Source organism: Emydura macquarii, unplaced genomic scaffold (assembly GCF_026122565.2).
Source record: "Emydura macquarii macquarii isolate MOO-44397 ecotype Brisbane River unplaced genomic scaffold, CSIRO-AGI_Emac_v2 contig_3470, whole genome shotgun sequence".
Classification (NCBI taxonomy): domain Eukaryota; kingdom Metazoa; phylum Chordata; order Testudines; family Chelidae; genus Emydura; species Emydura macquarii.
The window spans coordinates 7,141,929-7,165,006 of NW_027133607.1; the positions used below are offsets into that span (position 1 = coordinate 7,141,929).

A 23,078-nucleotide genomic window follows, 5' to 3' on the forward strand; every position below is an offset into this window, starting at 1 on the left:
GAACAAATCTGTTTGTAGCATGCATTCCTGCTGGGTCAGGCCTGGGCTTCCTCCTCTGACATGTTGATTTATATGTTTGCAGCTCCTCCCTAATGAATAGTGCCCCATCATGGGTCACTGGAGCCCCCTGCTGAACAGACCCTGTCAATGCTGTGAAGAAGAATGAATAATGTTTTTTAAAGCCTGATGTTGTGAATTTAACAGCTCTTGGGCACCAAAGAGGGCAGCTGAGAAGATGTAATTAAAAAACAAAAAAATACATCAATAAGGAAACGCTATACGTCAAGATGCCAATTTCTGTGGAATTTAACCTTTAATCTGCTGGGGCTTTGAAATACACCAGAAATCCTCAGCCGTGGATCAATAGTGTGAGAAATGACTAAAGGATTGAAAACCTTTTAATCTGTCCTACTGTGCCTTTAATTGCAGCCTCGCTCTGCATAACACCTTAAAAACCTCTGCCTTTCAGCTGTAATCTTGCTTAAAAATGAGATGTTTGTTTTCCTTGCAGCAGGAATAGGCTTCACTCATCTGGCACCTTCTCCTGCCAAGACATCTTGAGGTGCTTTATAAATGATGGGCAATAATTTACTAATTATGAGCAACCCTTAGAATGCCAAAGTCCCTTTCGTCCTGTCTGCTGCGTTTTGGAGAACATATTGCCTGTGATGGCAAGACTTGTGTGTCCCTGGTTTGTTTTTTGTGTTTTTCTTCTATCTACCAGCTGTAAGGAAAGAAAACCAAGAATTTGTAAATGAATGAGTGTCTGAGGGGATGTTACCAGCCATAAACTATAAAGAGGTCCCAGCTTCTGTGAAATATATTCAGGGCAGAGATTATTCTGATATTTCCCTGCCCAAAATTTACATAAAATATCATTACAGATCTAAAATCTAAAGATGATAGGAGGTTTGGGGACCCAATGTTTTGACCTATTTTTTTTTGTCTATTGCAATTTTTCCGTACACCCTTATTAAACAATATTGTATTATAAAACATAATATTCTGTGGTAAATAATTGAAACCACTACATCTTCCAATAATGTTGCATTAGCATCGCTGGATCATCGCTGTAGAATACAGGAGTATTTTTAGAAGGGTATATAACGTCGTTGGGAGTGTGTGTGCTCAGCAAAGTTAAGTAACGCTGGACAATCATACAAGCACTGTGTATGCATCCTTGTCCTCATGAGTGAAGCTGCAGCAACAAGCTAATGTATCAGGCCTGGCACTCATGGTTAAATCTGCAGTGACAAACTAGTGCAAACAATGCTTACAGTTGACCCCACAATAACAGACTAGCTCTCATGAATGATCCTGCAGAAATAAACCAGCATATGCACCCAAGCCCTTTCTCTTTTTGTTAGTCTTAAGTTTCTTTCAAAGCCTTCTCCTTAATGTGCCATAAGAGTAATGCATTATACCTGCAGCATGATGTTAAAATTCAGCACCATACCGGGGTTCCAGGTGGGAGATTAATATTGGTCCATGCATGATTTCCTTGTTTGTGTGCTATTAAAAGGCTTCATTGAAGTGTCTTGCCATAAAATGACGTTTGGATCGTTGCCATTTAATGTTAACAAAACCCGATGGGTTAGCAGCAACCAAACTGTAACTCTGTGATGGTATGTATGTTGCCTTTCATTTTCTCCCATAGAGTTATAGAAGATCTTGTGCAGTCCCAGCTAACAAATCGAGCTGTATTAATATGGACTAATGCATTCTAATGTACAGTAACCCTAATGACAAATGCATATTTGTTAGGGTTCATCCACCGAAGGTTAAAAAGTTACAGGAAAAAATACCAAAGGGGTAGCCGTGTTACTCTGTATACAGCAAAAATGAGAGTTCTGTAGCACCTTAAAGACTAACAAATTTCTGTGGGCATAAGCTTTCGTGGGCTGCAACCCATTTCGTCAGATTCATCTATGCTTATGCTACATCTAAGCTTACATCTATGCTACATCTAAGCTTATGCCCACAGAAATTTGTTAGTCTTTAAGATGCTACAGGACTCTCCTTGTTTTTACAGAAAAAATAGCCACTATATATCCAGTGCAGTCTTTTTTCATATGGTAATGTATCCATTTTATTAAAATCAGGGTGAGTAGCAGAGGGCATCTGGAGAGACAAAAGACTCAGTTCCTGCCATATTCTGTATTTTAAAACGTAACCGTGTTTTCAGTGTTGATGGAGGGGAGCAGTCAGGTGTGGGAAACTATTGAGAACCAGTGTTAGCTCTCTTTTCAATACACACATTTTTGTTTGGAAATTGTTTTATGTTTAATAGTGAGAGAATATAGGGATGTTTCATGAAGCAAACAGGTCAGTGTAAATCAAACACAGAGAAAATCCTTCTTCACGTGATGTGTGATCAGCCTATGGAGGAGGTGCAGAAGGATAGCTCCTGAGGTGGTGTAAATGGGCACAGGTCCATCAGTGTCAGTGGAGCTGCACCAGTTTACACCAGCAAAGAATCTGGTACACAGTTTAATGTTGTAGCTGTTTTTTCAAAGAGGGCTGGGTCATTTTATTAACTATAATAAAATTTGTAGTTATACGTGCTCAAATGAGGGTAATCATACTCACCCTCTCGGTCATTGGCACTTTGCCATATGGGTCAAAAGAAGAAATGTTTCCCTTTATGTAAAGCATTGGATAATTACTCACATGTATTTATTTTTTTCCCTGTCACTGAAGTATCAGACATACACCAAAGCCAAATGCAAGATGCTGGATTGCACTGAAGCTGTATGGCAAATTCTGCATTTAATATATCTAATCTAATTGATTTGATCTGTATAATCGACTGTATATAGTTTTTATACTTCACTCCTCATCGTAATATCAGCATCTAAACTGATTTTTTGAAAATGTGAAAGGTGGCAGATTGGCAATCCTGTTTTAGTGAAATTTGGCTGGTTTATTTAAATTCACCTCTATGCATCCCCTTTTACTGTGTTCAGCTCCTGGAAGCTGCAGCAATTGGCATTCTGGAACTAAGATAAGTGACGACTAAGCAAAGAACCAGTTGGTGTTACTGTGATTACTGATGCTACTGACTGACTATCAATTGTGCAAACAGCTAGTCTGTGCTAAAATGTCTGCTTTTTATTATTACCCCATCCTGCCTATCTTCAGCTGTTTGTTTATTTTACCCCCACACCCTCCACTACAATTTGTCTTTCAGATTGTAAACTCTTTGGGACAGGTTCTGTTTTTAGCTATTTGTCTGTATAGCACTTAGCACAACAGGGCCCCTCTCTGGTTGCTGTTTCTAATAGCTATTATAGTATAAATAATCATCATAATTGCTATCAGAGGTGACATAAAAAGAATGCCTGGAAAATGGTATATTTTTGTTTGGTCACCTCTAATGTTGAAATATAACCAGTTATATTAGAAATTGCCCCATTCGTATGGTTTGTTTAAAAAACTCGCCTTGGGTATACGAGAAGATGAAATGATGGTGTAATCCTAGTAGATTGGTAGCCAAGCACATGCCACAGAGCACGCTGAATGGCCAAGACCCATTTAAAGATGATGTTGTGCAGCTTAAGGAATAACCGAGGAACTGAATGAAAGTGAGGTTTTCTGGCTCTTTTTGTCAGATCACGGGCAAGCAGCAAAGCAGAATCAATTCCTGTCACTCAGAGGTAAATATGGAGGAACAGGATTATGGAGCAGGGTAACGTTGCAGTTCCTTCATCTGAAAATCGATGTAGAAAAGGAAGTTGGTCTTGTGGGGATATTTCAGAGACTGTGATCTGGGCTTCAATGAGATTTTGCTCTGTAAACAAAAGACTGAATTCTAAATTCATTCCAAATGTAACTGGTGAAGTCAGTGGAGTTACCCCAGGAATGAATTTAGCCCAATATCTCTACTACCGAACAAGGTTTGGCAAATGCTTCAGCCTCTTTGTCTCTTTCTCTGCTTATGTCCATCGCTCAGAAATAATCCTTCAGGCTCCCACCTTTCCTATTTTGAACTCATTTCGTATATTGCAAGATTTTTGTAACATTCCATCAATATTGTTTGTAAACAAGGAAATTAAATCCACAAGACTGTGTTACAAATGCAGGAAAATCTCACTGAGTCACCTTGAGGTAACTTTCAAATCCCATAATTTGCAGTGGCTCTACAAACCTCAGATATTTTATTAGATATAAAGTGCCCCCTGCTCCTGTCAGGCTGTTTCAGGATATGAAACAGCATTTTTAAACCAGTAAAATATGCCCTTTTGTGGTTCATATTACTTGAATATCGCACCTGTCATATCAAAAGGATCCCAAGGTGATCCACCAGCAGAACCTAGCCATATCTGGGGTGGAAGGCGGCTGTCCACCAGCATTCAGCAATTTGTACAGTAGTAGGTCGGAGAATTTGGGGACAAAAACAGTGGTCCAAAGCCCTAACCTTAAAAGTGCTGTGGGATCTGCCACATCAAAATCTAATGGTCAGACTTGGTGAGCATCTGCAACTCCAGCTGAAGTCAGTGGAAGCTGCAGGTACTTGGCACCTCTGAAAACTAGGCCCCGGAGGTTTGATCTTGTCCATTAAAATGTATGGTAGTCAGTTTATCAGCCTTGGAAAGATTAATGGCTGAGTATCACTGCCAGGATTCAGGCCTCTGGCTCTAAAAAACCTAGATATTTCAAACATGACAATTAGACCAATGCACCAGCATTTTATAAAGCCCTGCTTTTCCTCTTCTCAGGCCATTTTACATCACTCAGTAATCCACTGTGTTCAGTAATCCAAGTCATGGACGGGAGTCATCAAGTTTCTGCTGTAGGGTTGGACCTACCATGCAGATTGACGACATTCAGGAAATTGAAAGTTAAGGATGTGCTTGGTCCCAAACTTTCACTTGTGTCTCACTTCAAAAACAAAGCATGAAAAGTCCGTGTGAATTCTGAATGCTACCAGTGAGCACCAATTTTGACGGCAGTTTTTATGGTGTAGTCACTTGCCTGCTAACAATTGGAATTTGCACCCTCATTTCGTTTGATTCAGCCAACTCACTGACCAGTCTTTGGATGATGTTTAATTGGGACCAGTATCAACCCAATCCGATGTAAACCAGACCTCTGGAACTGAAATGCTCGTTAACATATGGTGACCTTAAGACTCATTTAATTCATGACCCATTTCACTCATTTTGACCTTAAAACTATCTTAGTGCCAGATGCCACTTTCTTCTCATGATATTTACCCAAAAGGTGGCATGTATCATAACTTTGGAAAGCTAATAACTCACTGATCTTAATTTTTGTGTGTGATACAAGTATGATTAAACCACAGAGAATTTTACAGAAATGTATAAATAAAATGTGTTTAAATCAGGCATGCCCGGGGGAGTTGATAAATAGGTTTTCTCCGTACAAACAAAAGAGTCCAACACCTCAGACCAGGCATGGCCAAATTCAGTGGGCGATTCATTTGTATTGGAGGTTGCAGGAGGAGATCATTTGCATTGTAAAAATCACCAGGAGAGGAGGGACCATCATGGAGTCTACACCAGGCAGCATGGCATCTACAACCAGCAGGGAAAGGAATTTTATCTGGAGATACATTTTAGAAGGATGCATTTCAAAGGTTCACTGGACTGTAAAGAGAGGGGGAGCGAATCCCTAAATTATCCTTCACCAGAAAAAAGAAGCCCAGTGCTTTGAGCTCTGTCTTTTGGGTCCTAGGCCTTCTCTGCGCTCAAAAAATAAGTCGACCTAACACAGTAATTATTGCTGTGGCTGACGTCCACAGTACCCTCCTTGGATTGGTGGAGTGCGTCCTTACCGGGAGCACTTCCACCGAACACAGAGGGGCAGCGTGGGGAGCTGAGAGACTGGGTTCTCAGCTCTCTGCCGGGAGCCCCACAGGCTTACGCGCTCCTGGCAGGCTGCCCTCCACACACACCCCATTTCCCACCTGGGAGCTGGCGGATGCCACCAGGGCCTTCCTCCCTCCCTACTCCCCAGGAGGAAGCGGCCCAGGGCTTCTTGTCCCTGGGGAGTGGGGTTCAGCTGCCCCAGCTTCTCAGTCATGAAATTGACAAGGCTGCCCAGCTCCTGGCTAAGAGCAGAGACGCCACCAGGGCTGCTCCCCTCCCTGCTGGGAGCCGGGGTCCAGTCACCAGGGGCTTTCCCAGCTGGTTTTCTTGTCAATTTAATGACAGATAACTACCGATGTAAGGAAACATAGTGTCTATAATAACACTGTGTCGCCCTGTTTATGCTAAGCCTACACCTTTCGTTGAGGTGGTTTTATTATGTTGGCATAGCAGTGGAGTTACATCGTGGGAGGAGCATTTGACTGTGTACACCTCCACTGTTTTGTCGACAAAAGCTGACTTTCGTTGACAAAACTCTCTAGTGTAGACCAGCCCCTGGTTAAAGCTCTAGCCAACCATGTGGGAAGACAGAGTGATGAGAAAAACATCTTTGAATAAAGGGCTCTAGTTTGCTAAGCTAGATGGAAGTCTTGCAAGTGTATTTTTACTTTTGTTTGTTTGTAACTATTTCTGTCCTTGTCCCTTATGATATCACTTAAATCTGTGTCATTTTGTTGTTAAACTTGTTTTACCATAAACCAGATGAGTGCTTTGTGTGAGAGAGCATGTTTGTTAACTCCAGTTAACATAAATAAGCTGCTATTATCTCTTTCCATCTCTTTAGAGGAGCAGCAAAGTTCATAAGGGTCTCAGCATTGCAGATGAATGTCTCTGCGAACTTGGAAATTGGGGGTCACTGATTGTTACCTGCTAGGCAAGGTCGGACTGGTAGAGTCCTGAAGAACTGGCTGGCAAGACAGATAAGTTAATTGGTGTATCAGGAAGCAGACACACAACTTAGCAGCAGCAAACCTCCCACTTGCTGTGGCTGAGAGGGGTAACCCAGTGGCTTCAGCTCTGGGAACTCCAGCAGATCGTCACACCCTCATTTCCATGATCTGTGGTTCTCTTGCCTGCCCCCACATCCTCTTCCATTGATGGCATGGAAATGTAGCATCGTCATCTTCTTTCTTTTCCAGAGTACAGTAATTGTGGAGAAGACAGTACAGGACCTCATGAACTTGATGCATGACCTGAGTGCTTATTCAGATCAGTTCCTCAACATGGTGTGTGTGAAACTCCAGGACTACAAGGAAACCTGCACTACTGCCTACAGGTACGGCCTAGCCCAGAGAACTAGACCATCCTATGCACAGAATGGAAGTTATTTGCTCCTGGAAAGCTTGTCAGCTGGTTGGTGGGCGGGAGAGAAATCTGAGATGATAGCCATCCAAGAGGCTGGGGAGACCCAGTGACTTCTCACACCCATGAGCTCACTTTCCAAAACATGGATGCAGGTGGTGGTAGAACCAGAAGAGTTATGTCCTTGTTCTTAATCAGAGAGATGGAGATTGAGACTTGGGCCAGAGAAAGAATCTCCCTCCTTGGAGGTTTTTAAGGTGCAGCTTGACAAAGCCCTGGCTGGGATGATTTAGGTGGGGTTGATCCTGCTTTGAGCAGGGGGTTGGACTAGCTGATCTCCTGAGGTCCCTTCCAACCCTCATCCTTTATGATTCTATGAAAAAGGGTAGAAAATGTATAATCTCTATAACCATCTGACTACATCAGCTCTTGTCACACTTGGCCACATACAGTGAGAAAACAAGTTGAATCCTTTCATATTATGAGTTCTCAAGATACATAGGTTGAGATTTTTAAAGCCAGCTGGTTTCAGTGCCAAATTCCTATTCATTTTAATGGAATCTGGGCTTCCAAGTCCCCTAAACAGCTTTGAAATTCATAGCCATAATATGTATACATACAGGATTTTATTTAATATTAAAAATACTTTACATTTCTGTAGCACCATTCCCTTCAAAGGACCCCAAAGTGCTTTACATACCAAACCGACTTCATCCATCTTTAAAGAGCAGCCCCCTCTGGGGCTGACGTCTAACAGTTTACAGCACCACCATGTGGGTGCCTAGGCCAGGAAATGAAGGATGGTTATCCTGGGACTCAGGAGACTTTGGTTTAATTCCCTGCTCTGCCACCAACTTCCTGTGTGACCTTAGGCATGTGGCTTAGTCTCCCCGTGCCTTGGTTCCCCCGTCTGTAAAAAGGGGATAACAGCATTGCCCTGCCTTACAGGGGTGTTGAGGATAAAAACATTAAAAGCTATGAGGTGCTCTGGTACTGTGGTAACGTGTGCCATGTCAGTACCGTATATAGTACCTTTTAAGAGCTAATTGAAGCTGGTGGTAGCAGGGAAAGTAGTAAAAACTCTTTGCATGTTTCAACCAATAAGGTTAAGAAATTATTTTTTATTGCCTGATTCAGTTAGAAAAGTTTCATCTGGTAATGGGCTAGCTGTGGAAATATTACTAAAACTATATACATACATGCCTGTGGTGTATGTGTGTGGCTATAGATATAGATACATATTATTTATTATTATTATTTATCACAATTAATGATGTTCCTTTATGCTGCCTGTTTCCATAGGAAACCTTACAGACTGAAATCAGGAAGTAGGACATGGTTTCTTTTCAGCTGTTGTTCGAATTTGATAAAGGATCTATCTTTTGTTGTTGATACCATCCCTAGAATTGACACCTGCTGAGGAATAATTAGGACAGCCCTAATTTGGATGACCGTATCTTGATTACAGCAGGAGGAAAAACAGGAAGTGTTCCGGTTTTGCTGCTAGCAAATGACTGACAGAAATAGAAATCTCTATATACAGTTCAGATGAGTCAGAAGAACATAACAGGGATAAGAGAAATTCTGCTACCCTGATTTTCATATATGTGTGTGTCGCTTGAGATAGTCCAAAGAGATGACAAAATCCATAAGGTTGCGATGCCCTCTGCTGGAAGCTATCATGTTATCAAAGTTCTGTGTAGTCTTACCCTGTGGACCATGGTTTCCCCCAAGGTTTTTGGGAAGGGCCGAGATGAACCAGCAATTAGTCCTAATGGACACACCCTCAAACATTGGTAATATTTGGAAATATTAAGGCTAAATCTTCAACTGATGTAGTCAAAGGGCTTTCTGGGAAGGAAGTTTTTGTGTTCATGATAGAGAAGGTGGATAGCAAATGACAGTATAAGGGACCTACTGCCATCTTTGGAGTTCACTGAAACCACAAATAGGAACACTGCAACTCTTACCAACTAGTATACAAATTGTGATGCCATTTTGACATGCTCTTTATAAGCTGGAAAGACAAATAATAGAAGACTTGTACAGTGGCCGGTAGCTTGGCTTTGTACATGTGTGTTTCTAATAGGAAAAATAAATCAAATGGCCCATATGCTCCTCTCTATTCACGGGGTGAATGTACTGTGCTACAAGTGACCAGAAAGTGCAGAATCCTCTGAATCTGAAACAACATTCAAAGAACCAATGTCTGGAATCTAGGAAATCCTGAATCCTTTCAGCTTTAGCCATTTCATAGCCATTGCTTAATAGTGAAGTTTATGGTGGTTTCAAAAATAAGACCCAACCTCCAACAACTGGAGCTTAGGAAGAAACTTTCTCTGGATGTATAGAATCTAAGCTGTACACTGCAGCATTTCTTACACCTTCCTCTGACACAGAAGGTATAGACCAGAATTGAACTGTATAGACAACTGGACTGGACTTATTCATGGCCATTCCTAACCAGAGGCTTTTGATTTGGAAGAATGGAGCTACATTTTTCAACTACCCCATGACAAAGGTTGCACAAATCCTGAAAGTGACACTCACTGTTTGGTAGAGGGGACTGTCATAGACCATATGAGATATTCATATTGTGCCAGAAACTTGAAATCAGAAGCTTTTCCATTTCAGTTTTCTTCTAATTTTCCAGTGAGGACAAGAACCTAACAGCATTAAAAATGCCCTAAATATTTATACAGATATCAAGAAAATACCATGTTGTCATAATTAAAGATGACAATCTTTGGCAGGGATGTTAAATCTTGTGCTTCAGGATTTAAGCCAGTCTCTGACAGTTAGCAATCAGGAGGAGACCTAATGTGGGAGACAGATTATCCCATTTCTGCCTGTTATGGGTATTTACACCTTTCTCTGAAACATCACATACTGGCCACTGTCAGAGAAAGGGCATTAAACTAGCTGGACCTTGGTTCTGATCCAGTCTGGCAAGTCCTGTGTTCATTAAAAGTTTCTTAATTTTAAAATGTTCCTGTTGACAAAGGTCAGTTTTCATCCTGATACACGGCATTTTGAAAGTTCACATGTTTGGATGCAAAAAGAGCCATTCACAAGTGTTTCATGGGGAGCAAAATTGGGGACTGCAAAATGGCTTAGAGTGAAATTTGCAAAGGTTGTTTTAAAAGTTGGGGTGGCATGTTACTAAAAAACATTTACCAGTTTCCCCTACCCCTCGTGTTAACGACATGCCCAGATCAGTAGTATCGTCTCTTGCTGAATCAGATCATCTTAACCTAAGACTTGTGGCAGGCCTGGGAGATATCAGCAAAGAGCAACAAGATGTTGTAGAGACTGGAAAATACCTAAACACTTCAACCTTGCTGCACGTTTTTGTTGATTCCAATCACCCTTCCTCTTTTAGTCCCTCATCATATTCCTCTGCCGCCACAAACAAACCTTGGTGTGTCTTGAACTGTATAGCTGACCTTCGCTTTTCATGGTGATGGATCCTGTTAGAGCTGAGAAGATTCCTTTTTTAACTCTTGCAGGCAGCCTGCCCTCACCTTTAATCCCTCAGAGAGTCCTCTAATCCACGACAAACATTTTTTTCCAAAGACTGATTCCTGCTGTGCCACCTGAATAGCCTGGCAGCTGAGCCCATTTCTCAGATGGGGAACCGAGGCACAGAGAGACTTAAGATATGTCTACACTGCAACCAGGAGGTGTGATTGCAGCATATGTGGACGTAACCAAGATAGCTGTGATCAAACTAGCTCAAATAACAATAGCAGCAAAGCCATGTACCCAAGGTTCTAGGTGGGCAGGTCAAGACCATGCAGCCACCCATACCACTGCAGCTTCACTGCTGTTGTGACTCAAGCTAGCTTGATCTAGCTAGGACCAAGAGAACAGCTTGGATATTACTGCAGTCACACCTGCCAGTTGGATGTGGTCATACCCTGCGTGACTCGCTCAGGGTCATGCAAGAAGTCTGCAGCTGAGCAGGGAATTAAACCCAGGTCTCCAGAGTCCCAGGCAAGCCCCTGTCAAGTGGACATCTTCTCTCCATCCTTAATGGTGGCTATTTGCTTCTTTCTCCCATTGCTTTGCATGTATGGTACGGATGTCCGTTTCAATGTGTAAGCTTTTCAGAGAAGGGGCCTGTCTTTGTCTGGTGAGCACATATTAATAATAGATTCTAAACTCTCGCCAGCGGGAACAAATCACAGCGTGGAAACGGTTACGAATCACCAATTGCTACAGGTCAGAGTAGCTGCTGCCTTGGTCCTGCAAACATCATTCCTGAATGCATTTGTCATGAAACAACCGAGTCCAATCAGTCCCTCTGGCTCCCAGTTGTTTTCCTAATAAAAAGGCTTGGCACCCCAGCTGTGTCCAGGGACCGTTAGCAATCACTCTGCACAACTGCTCAAAGGGGGAAACGGTGTGAAGCTGTGGCTACTACCACTGGCAGATGTTTTATGAATAAAACTCACTGAGCTACAGAGAGATGGGCCCTTCTCAATGATGTGCCATCACGTGTTCAAGAGTTACACCTATTTTCCTTCCCCCCTCCTGGGAGGTAGGTACAAACCAGCCACACAGATGGCTCTGTCTGTGGCCCATTGAGCTGTGAATTAATTAGTAGATTACGGCCCTGGTGGTAATGATTAGCCCCGTTACTGTAGCAGGAGTAATTGCATGGGGGGTTTTTATGGTGGGGGGTACTTTAACTATTTTCATGGCATTTTCATGTCATCTTATGATGTGTTATTGAAGATCTGAGTTAGATCAACGTGGATATGAAGATACCATGTAGCCTGAAAACCAGATGAAAGACCAAACAAAGGGGAATAGTTGAGGGTCATGCAGTTGATGGGAGAGGCTGGGCGTCTGGTGGGTTATCACAGGGATCAGTGCTAACTCTCATCCTATTTAACACCTCCGCTAATGAGCGAGTAAGTGGAGTAAAAACAGCATGTCAATAAAATCAGGAGGTGGTGTGCACACAATAGAGACTGGAAAAAAAAATACAAAGGGACCTATTTAGTGTAGAAATATGGAACTATCTCATGCCATTAAGTATTTCCGTGGAGAGTTCTGTTTAAAGCACTAGTTGTATATGGCCCCATGAACAGGACATAAGGCAAAAGTGAAGGATACAAACTAATGCCTCTCAAGCCAAATAAACAAGAACAATAGGAGAAAGACTTGAACAGCCATGGTGCTACAAAAGAATGGACAGACAACAAATTGGATCTGAGCTTTGCAGTTCAATATAGCAGCGACAAAACAAAAAAAAGCCAATCTGCTTTTGGGCAGCAGATGCCTCGCATCGTAAAGCAGACAGGTAACTGTGTCCTTCCCTGTACAGTGCTGGTGAGAATGCTCCCGTAGACTGCATTTAATCCTAGGCATCTGAAAGGGTAGTCTATAAATAATTAAGGAGTGTGAACAGTATGAGCAGTGAGAAATTGAGGCTGTTACAAGAGATGTAACTGAGGTTCCGCGCCCCCCCTCTCCCTCCCCCCAGGAGTTAGATTTGTTCAACTGCGAAATAGACTTCTAGGGGAGTAGTAGTAGCTCCATTGCTTTAGTCATTTAAATTTGGACTGGACAAAGCACTGGCTAATATAGCATAGGGAACAGTCTTCTTGCATTAGCAGGGAAATGGACGGAAATGACCTCATTTGCCTATTCTATCTCAAATGTCTAATCTTAATATTTTAATAATAAATTTAATCGGAACCTTGGTTTCTGTCGCAGTATACAGTGCGGTAACATTTTTGTTCAAGTCGGCTTTTACCTGCTTTTTCATTTTTCTTTGTTGTTGGGTTGTTTGTGGAGTGTTTTTTAATAAGGTTTTAGTTAGATTCCATTTTTACCTCTGGAAAAATAGCAGTAAGAGGCAAAATTGATATTCAGACATTGAGATCTTATGTTGCTGAAAACATAAGTTTCATTTTATCTGTGGCAGATTAAACATGAAATATTAGGGTAGAAAAGTGAAGCTCATATGCAAGTATATGTGACAAGCAGAAAGCGATTCATTTTCTCAAATGGTGTGTATTTGAGAATTTAAGGTTGTCTTCTTGGTGTTGCTTGAAAGGTGTAGTCAGCTGGTCAGTGTTCATAGCGAGAGAAGGTAATCTCCAGTTTAGAGGTAAATCTGTGTTGTCTCATAATACCTCTTTGCCATTTTCACTCTATTCCTTTTAACAGCTCATAGACACTGGATGAATTTAATTTCTTTTACCCCCCTTCCTTTACAAAACATACCTTCAATACATTTAAAATAAGGGTGGTTTTTCCACACACCATAAAGCCTCGCAAAAATCTGGTATATGTGGTGCTCTTCATGATCTTGTGTGGCCTTCCCAAAAATCACCAGTTAAGTCATTAACCAACTGTTAGTGACTAAGTGTTTAACTTGGTGTTAGACAAGATGGGTTTTGTGTTAAGGCCATACCAGCCATTGGCAAGTGTGACAAATGTTCTTAGAGTTTCCATTGCACTAACAGGATATAATAAACATCATAGGTTTACTTCTTTAGCACCTTCCATCTTAAGGGTCTCAAAACATTTTACAAAGATTAATTAATTAGACTCTTACTCCCCTTGTGGGGTACATCATGGGCATTCCCATTTAGGCACAGCACAGGTGTGGAGTGTTGCATGTATTGTCACTATAGAAAAAGTGATGAGTAGCACAGGGAGCCGAGGAGAACTTGATTCTGCTTTATTGTGTAGCTCGGCATCTCCTGAGGAGGAGGATCACACTCAAACCCATGTCTCTTGAGACACTTCCTTTCTCCTCTCATACTCCGCCCATTTTCTACCTACCTCTTGCTCTTGAGAGTAAGAGTGAGTACACAAGGGGCTTGAGTCTTACTGCCGCACACAACACCTTGCTGTTAACCTTACTGGTGCCTGCATGCAGCCTCCACATCCACAGCTTTGCTGCTCACCATGCCCGGGCTTTATAGATGGACAAACAAAAGCACCGCAAGGTTGGGGGACGTGCCTAAGGTCATCCAGAAAGTCAGTGATGGAGCTGGAACACAGCCCGTGAACTCTGACTCGCACTCTCTTCCTTTAACCACCAGTGCAGGTTTCACTCCACAAGGAGATCACCTCCCCCACTCATGGTTCTTAAATTCCTTCCGTGGAGCACTGATGATCAGTGGGGAACAGTTGGGGAGGTTACATATGCTAGGTTATGTGCTGTTATTCGTTCCTGAATAATTTCAGCTGGGATAAGAGGAACTAATAAGCGCCTTTATATGAAATGTCCCTTCTGTCAGCTGGAATTACCAGCATGGTTTTCAAGAGCATAGACGTTAGTTATACTGCCAAAAATGTTAAACAAGAAAGACTTTATAATTAGAATGCAGAGTAATCTTTGATTCAGGTTTATACATACTGTTTAGCTGGTATGTCTCATATTCGATACCTCAAACAACTGGGAGTAGGATACAGAACCATTAATCTCCTAGTCACTGCTTCAGATATACTCCCAGGGTTACTATCACTGGACAGCTGTCTGAGAACTGGTGTGAAATAAAGTGATGGTTTTCACCCAGTCCTTAGTGGACAAATATCCACATGGTACAAAGTCACAGCAGAGTTGGCACTAGTTAGCAATCTCGGCAGAAATTCCAAGGTGCAAATGAGCAATGGAGACTAAACTACCCTTTCCCCATATTAGACAAGATTAGAGGTGGGCAAAATTTTTTGGTTGAATAGTAAATTTGCTGGAAAAAAATGCTGTTGTGTGTCGAATTCAGTGAATAGTTTCGACCAAATAAAAAAGAGGAATTTTTTTTTAAAGTCACAATGGTTTGTTTCAACATTTTGAAAAGACGCCTTTCAGCATTTCATTTTGAAACAGTGTTTTGAAATTAAATTATATTTATTTTAAGGAAACCAGAAAAGATGGAAAACACGTATCAAAACAAAAAACTGAAAAAATTAATTTTGGGTTGATTGAAACATTTTGTTCAGCCGAAAACTGTTTTTGTTTTTTTTCTTTTGGTAAGAAAAAAATAATTCACTGTGGGTTCAAAATTAACTGAATTTGGGGGGATTTTTCAGGTCAGCCACTAAAACAAAAAATCAGTTATTGTCTCAGCTCTAGATGAGCTCCTCGTGTGGTGTAAATAAGTAAATTGACTTCACGGAATCTGAGCATCTGACCTCTCTTGTCCCTTGAAAAAACGTAATCGAAGTGCATTGGCCGGGGGCAGTGTGGGGAATCTTGCACTGCAGCTGCCCATACTCCGCCTGTCCTGTGGATAAATGGGGAGTTACACTCTTTGTTGACCTCCTTGTGGAACCATTCATTAACATTGTACATTTTATAATATAAAAGAGAGTCTCACGTATCTGGGAAGCCACTACCCACACGACAAGTAAGACTTGCCTTTTTCTAACATGACCATTGTTGGTTTCACTTAGGAGCATTGCTCAGTCAGATGAGAAGCTGGTTATCAGTGCATCCTGGGCAAAAGATGATGACATCACTAGGCTCTTGAAGTCTCTGCCCAACTGGATCAACATGGCTCAGCCCAAGCAACTGAGACCAAAGAGAGAGGAAGAAGAAGACTTTATAAGGTAAGGCATTTTTTTAGTTGACGTTCTAATAAACTTTGAAGCTACGGTAACCACAATGGTATAAACAATTATAGAAATTACCTCTTCATTTTTAACATTTGGCTAGTGTTTATGACCCAGCACATCCAAGTCCTTAAGCATGTGCTTAAGTCCATATTTATTCAGCAAAGCATTTAAGCATGGGCTTAAGTGCCATTTAATTCAGTGAGATTTAAGCATGAGTTTAAAGTTAAGCACATGCCAAAGTGGTTTGCTGAATTAGGATGTAGCAGTACAAAGAATCCCTGTGCAATTGCCTAATAATACTTGGTAATGGTTCCCGTTCTGTGGATTGCAGTCTTGAAGCAGGTCATCAACAGGAATCTCAGACTTCTTGATATGTTGCTGAGCTACTTCGACGTGTGTCCTGCTTGCTGTGGGTGGGCAGAGAAACCTGCTTGGAGTTACCCCTTTTCTAACACCCCGGATGGAGAGAGGAGGAAGTGGAGATCTTCCACTCCTAAGAGCCAAGCGCGATGAAAAGAGAATGAGTGAAACTCTACCTCTGATGGAAGCCCTTTGAACCATGACAGGAACTGGCAGGAAGGGAACTTTAGGGTCATGGGAAATGGAAGGGGCAGAGTGGTCATGGGACATTGGGTGGGGGAAAGCTGAGAACAAGTGGTGAAGGTGCTGCAGTGAGGGCCAGTCCATTACAGAACGGAACAGAATATGTATGGACATGTCTACCCTGCAGTCAAAGGTGTGGTTGCAACTTGGGTGGGCATAGCCACACTAGCTTCAGTCTAGCTAGCACAGCTAAAATGGCAGTGAAATCACAGTGGCATAGGCTTACACGCCTGCCCAGGATATGCACGTACATTATTGGCCCGCTCCTGGTTCCCCTTCTCCACTTTATTTGGCCGCACTAAGCTAAATTAAAGCTAGTGCGGATATGCTTACCTGGGCTGCAATCACACCTCTAATTTCAGTGTAGACATAGCCTAAGTCTCCTTCTAGCTACTGGCAAACCTCGACGGGAATCTTTGGAAGATCACCTAACTCCAAACAGCAGGGTGGTTTTTATCTTCTTGTATTAATGCAAACCAAAACATGTAGCATTCCAAAGTATTTAAAAGACAAATGGGCAGATTGCCTCTCACTGAACAACGTAACGTGTTCAGTATCTATGAATCATTGGCTTATCCTGAAGAAGCTAGACATCTTTACATTTCTGGCTAGCCACAAGGCTGTGCTTTCCCATCACTGTTCATCGTTTCTTTGATTGGTGTTTAACTATGATACTGTAAGAGCAAGTGAAGCTGTTTAAAATTAAAGTCTAATTCACCCAAATTATCTTTTCACTTATTCAGTGAATGCAAAAACAATAAAGTAAAAATGATGTAGTGTAGAGAAAGGAATGATTAACAACCTAAATCGTGGGTAGTTGTGGAAATGTTTTCACGTGCTGCGCTGGCGTTATCAGCATGTCAGTATATTTTTAAAATCCTGTTTGATATTTGGGGGTCTAGGAGAGAAAAATACATATAGCTTGTGAATAAACTTGCAATTCTTGTGGTTTTAGCCGTCATGAATTATCCTTCCTTTCCTCCAGCTAGGGTTAAAGCTGGTCTTAGCATCTTTCCTTTACTTCCACTCTTTGGTTTTCTTATAGCTAATGCTGGCTCATACTGATCAAAGTTAGTCTTAGACTAAAATCCTGGCCACATTGAAATCAGTAGCAAAATTCCCATCAGCTTCAGTGATGCCAAGATTTCAACCTTAATGCCAGCCCTTTTTTCTTATTTTTTAATTTTACCATGCATTGATTGAAATTTCCTCATGGAATCACATCTTCAGCATTAGAGAGAAAAGGCCTGTTTATTTCCGTTCATGACTTCCGTGATGGAACAGAGAGTACACTTATAAAACTTGCAGATGACACCAAGATGGGTGGGATTACAAGCACTTTGGAAGACAGGATTGGAATTCAAAATGCCTGTGATAAATTGAAGAATTAGTCTCAAATGAATAAGATGAAATTCAGTAAACTCAAATGCAAAGTACTACACTTAGAATGGAAAGAATAAATACACAACTACAAAATGGGGAATAAATGGTGAGGCAATAGTTCTGCTGAAAAGGATCTGGTGATGATAGTGGATTACAAATTGAATATGAGTCAGCAATGTGATGCAGTTGTGAAAAAAGCTAATGTCATTTGGAGGGTGTATTGACAGGAGTGTCGTATGTAAGACACGGGAGGTGATTGTCCCATTCTATTCAGCACTTCTGAGGCCTTAACTGGAGTACTATATCTAATTTTGGGCACAACACACTTTAAGAACATGTAGATAAATAGACAGCCCGGAGGAGAGCTACAAAAACGATAGTTTTAGAAAGCCTGACCCATGAGAAAAGATTAAAAAGGCTGGGCATGTTTAGCCTTGAGAAAAGAAGACTGAGGGGGAACCTGATGAGAGTCTTCAAATATGTTAAGGGCTGTTATAAAGAGGACGGTACAAATTGTTTTCCATGTTCACTGAGGGTAAAACAAGAAGTTATGGGCTTATTCTGCAGCAAGGGAGATTTAGGTTAGGTATTAGGAAAAACTTTCTAACCATAACGGTAGTTAAGCACTGGAATAGACTTCCAAGGGAGGTTATGAAGCCACTGTCATTGGAGGCTCTTAAGAACAGATTAAATAAACGCCTGTTAGAGATGTTCTAGATGTGCTTGGTCCTGCCTTGGTGCAGGGAGATGGACTAGATGTCCTCTCACGTCCCTTCTAGCCCTACATTTCTATGATTCTTTGATTCTATAGGGGCAAGCTCCATATGGTATGTTCTTCAATGCTTGATCTGATTCTTAGACTGTAAGCTTGTCAGGGCAGGGATCTTATCTTTATATGTGTTCATACAGCATGTAGTTATAACAAGCCTTCATCTTGATTGGGGCTTTTGGGTGCTCCTGTAATATAAATATTAAATTTATAATAATAATTGGTCCTGTCCAATTTTAACAGTTGTCAGCAGTAAGCAATGGGACTTAACACACTTTCCTTAACAAACTATTCTATGTCTAATAGATTTCTCTTGAAAACTTGAAAAGAACATTTAATTCTTCTAGTTTTTGTCTTATTTTCCCACTTAGCTAATTTCTATCACCATTTCTGCTAGAGTTCAAATTAATGTGATCTTTGTTTCTGTCATTCTTTGCATCTTGGTATCATCAATATACTGAGAGCAGCTCTGGGAATAACATTCCTTGTCTAAATGTTGCTGCAGAGCCAGAGGGAGACATAATGTTGTTTTTATGGGTCCTACACAAGTTGAAATGGAGGTTAATTTCTCAGTGACTGGTGAGCCTGGTAGGTCCAACTGTCTGTTTATCTAATCATCCAAGGTATTTTAAAGATGCATATCACCTTGCTATGTAACTGTCTTCATATGTTGGTATGACAAGGTGCACAGACCTTCTTCCTGAGCTAGCAGAGAAAGAGTTAACCCTCTTGGCCTGGAAAGGGCCACAGCTGGGGTGCACAAGGGCAGTAGCTCTAAGGGGATGGGGGGCAGAGCAGAGTCAGCTGGGAGGAAGGGGATGTCTCTCTCTCACTCTCTATAGGAAGGCAGCAGTGGGAAGACAGCATAGACCAAGGTGTGTGGTAGGAAGAACCCCCTCCTGTGAAACTCTCCAGGGGATATTAGGACTCTGTTAGCCCACAGAGGGAGGAAGTCCTGGAGCCTGGAGAAAGACTTGCGTGGAGGTGAATGCTTTGCTAATAAACCAGATCCGGAGGTGGAGGTCCAATCTGAAACACCCTCTGCTCCATCCCCGCTATGTAGCATTTTGATTGAAAGGAAAGAAACTAAGGCATGGCAGTGCCAGACACCCAGTCTAGGGAGGGAGCCAGGCCCAGCACAGGGGCACTTCAAATATTTGCCAATATCCCTTTAATAATATTAATTCAGTGACATCCTGCAGTTTTAACGCTAGTCTTTGGAGTATTGCAGAGGAAGTGGGGGGAAGAACGGTTACAGTTTTTTTTCTTTTCCCTAGCTTTCCTGTGACTCATTAGCTTAATTAGAGTGAAGAATCAAAATAATGTCTTTACAAAAACTGCATGCACATCTCTGTTAACAGCGATTGATTCTGTTGTCTTTAAGCTGTCACTGTCTCCGTTGTGATTAGAAGTCAAAAGTCAAGGTAGGCGGTGGGTGAATCTCCCCATTAATATTCTTGTGTGGTTGGATAGACAAGAGGGCCCTGACTGAGCATATTATAGTGGTTTGGAACTTGGCAAGGACAGGAAGAAATGAAAACTCAGGCCTCTCCTGATATAATTAGTTTTTGAAGCTGGGAAGGCTATTTGGGACTTGGCTGGATGTGAAATAAAATGCCCTTCTTGCTGTATAAAGGTTAGCATTGGGTTCATTACTGAATCAGGCACGTTAGAGATTAAAAAAACCAAAATGTATTATTTCCAGTCTTATCTTTGAGCGGAAAGAATAGAAAAGGGTGTCAGATCTGACCAAGGGCCAGTCACAGCAAACTCATCGTTCTTCAACGTTGCATCTGCTGTGTAGCACAAGAGGTGGCAAGGCACTGCATGAAAGGGGCGACGTGTTTTAGCAGAGCCGTGGAAAAGAAAGCAGCACCCGGGCTGCTTGTCACAGCATCCTGGGGGTTCACAGACATTTCTCTGCAAACCTCAAGCTGAGCTGTGTTTGAGGAGTTCTCCAGGATGGAGATGATGATGGAGCAGAATGGATTTGGCTGCAGATCTCCGGTAACAAATCTGCTGGTACAATAAGGATAATTGGGTGACTTTAACTCCCCCCAGGATTGATTTCACACAATCTTGTTTTGGCATTGCAGGGTGCCAGAACTGCTAACTTTGGCCCAGATTCTTAGGCTGAAGTCAGTGGAGCGACGCTGATTTCCACCAGCTGAGAATCTGGCCCATCTTATGTGACAGTTAATTGCATCGGGATCTTATTTATAGCTTTGTAATAAATGTACAGTGCCAGATTCTGCCGCTCTGACCACGCAGTGCCTTACTTCCCAAGCAGCCCTTTTCGTTTCATTCACTGAGTAAGGGAGAAGCTGCTCCATTATGAGCCTGTCTGATTGCTCTAGGCATAGTTTCTGTCTGAATAAACTGCATTGTTACTTTGGGGAAATCTGTCCCACAGTGCCCACGTGCTCTAGTCCCAGAGTGTTCTGCAAGGGCAGAGTGCTGGTGTGCGTGTTGTTGGTGTACTGGTGCGTCATTCAGAGAGGGCAGATCTAAGGCTGCATTGCAGGGATGGCAAGAACCGTAACTCTGTATGTGGTGGTTTTCAGAGGTTTGAGTGTCGCAGAACTCAGCGCTCCAGAAGGGCACAAGGCACCACCAACCTACCTTAGCTCTCTATTCACAACCATTTAGCACGTTTGGTTTCCTCGGTTTGTTTTTAAAAATATTTCTCTGCATCCGCATGTGCCACAGCCCAGCTCTCCCCCTCCACTGCCTCTGGCTCCTTGGCAGTGATCATCCAGTCCACAGAATACACTGTTAGTCGCTTCACTGTCCCTGTATCGTGTCCTCTCTCTCTGCTTGTCCACCACAGCACAGTTCTCCCTCCTCCACCTCCTCCTGATAGAGGGGCGGGCATTAGAAGGGGACTTGCAGATTGAGGAGCTGGGGAATGGATGCAGAATAAGTAGGGGCATTTTTCTAAGGGGGGGGAAGACCTGGGGGAATGTATGTGGGGATTTGGGGCACATAGCTGAAGCCCCCCGACCTTCCTCGCTCTACATCTCTGACCCTCTCCTTTCTATTCCACTCTTCACTGCACTGCTTCAACACCCCACACACGTTCCCCACCACTGCCTTGACACACCGTATTTCCCCATGTGTGCTGCAACTCTGCTCCAGCATTCCCTTCATCACGCCCATTGCTCTGACTGCCCTCAGACCCCTCCTGCTCTGAGCCCCCTTCTCACACATCAGCTCCACCCTCCTCCTTGCCACCCCATGCTTCTGGTAAGCTTGGACGGGCCGTGGGAGGTGGGGAGGTGCTGGGACTGCAAGGAGCGCATGTACCCGCTGGAAGCAGGAGGGGCATAGGAGAGGGGCGATCCAGAGTCCCCACAGCTGGATCTAGTGTACGGGGAAGGGGCTCTACACATCCATCTGCAGCATCGCAGGTGTAGAGAGGTGTGAAGCCATCCATTCTTTTTTATGAGATGTTCTCCTGTGAAGAGGCCACCCCACAGAGATGAATACAGCCTGGGACAATAGGTGTGTGAGGTGTTGAACCGCTCCACCCATCTCAGGGAGTGTTCTCATCTTCTCTCCCTGAGCTGTCCGGCTTATGGGCTGGTGCCATTTACTGTGCATGGCTCTTCTCAGCTATCCGTCCCAGCCTCAGTACTCTTGGGCATGGTTTGAATGGAGGATAGAAAAGTTATGAATTCGGGCAGGTTATTGTGGGGCAAAGCTAAAGCATCCCAGATCCCCCCACTGTGCTGCTCTGACTTGCACCTTTTCTTCTCATACTCCCCAACACTGCTTTGACTTCCTCTTTCCCCCTAGAAGCAACGGCATCAGGGGAAGTGTGAGCCTGAACTCCCCTCCCCGCTGCTGGAGGTAGCTTAGGCAAGGGGAGAATCTCGACCTCCAAAGCCCCTCATACTGCGCCCTGCATCCTGCCAACCTGCACACCTCCTGCACTGCTCCAGCACACTTCCCCCACATTCCCCCTTTGTGCTACCCCTCCCCAATATTCACTAACTTTGCACCCAGAGAGTTATAAGTATTTGGAAATGTTATGACCAGCACATATTGGGGCAGCAGTGTGTCAGGAATCCCTTGACCGAATGGCCCTGTGACTTGCTTTCTTCTGATCACACTCAGTTCCGTTGTTCAGGATGATTACATTACTGTAACTGCTTACTAGAGTCTTCCATCTTCCCTCTATTTCATTAATGCTAATTTCCTGGACGCTACTTCTGAAGTAAAATCTGAATCTGCCTGTGGTTTTTAAGAGCACTTCAAAATATCACTCTTAAACTGGACATTTCAGTCTCAGGGCAAAACCTTCAACAGGAGTCCCTGCAGAATGCAGGCAGAGAGCAAGGAACATGTATCACACACATCCTCTGAAAACTGCCAACTGTGGGACTCAGCTGGCCATAGCTTGTCACTTTGGACCACCCAGTTACCGTGACAGTCTGCAAACCCTTTCACTGTTAGCAGAGCCCTAATCTTGCTGCACATGGGCATTTATTTCATTCTTTTTGGCTTGAGCTACTGATGCTCTGGAGTTGCTAATGAACCCTGAATAA

General features: G+C 42.8%; 1 protein-coding gene across 1 annotated transcript in view; it reads left to right on the forward strand.

Annotated features, from left to right (window-relative positions):
• The window catches only part of EXOC4 (exocyst complex component 4), a 542,063-nt gene that overhangs the window by 427,815 nt on the left and 91,170 nt on the right, over positions 1 to 23,078 (forward strand). Inside the window, exons 12-13 of the mRNA XM_067534924.1 lie at positions 7,031 to 7,167; positions 15,612 to 15,767. Of these exons, the coding sequence (XP_067391025.1) occupies positions 7,031 to 7,167; positions 15,612 to 15,767 (293 nt within the window). The remainder of the gene's footprint in view (positions 1 to 7,030; positions 7,168 to 15,611; positions 15,768 to 23,078) is intronic.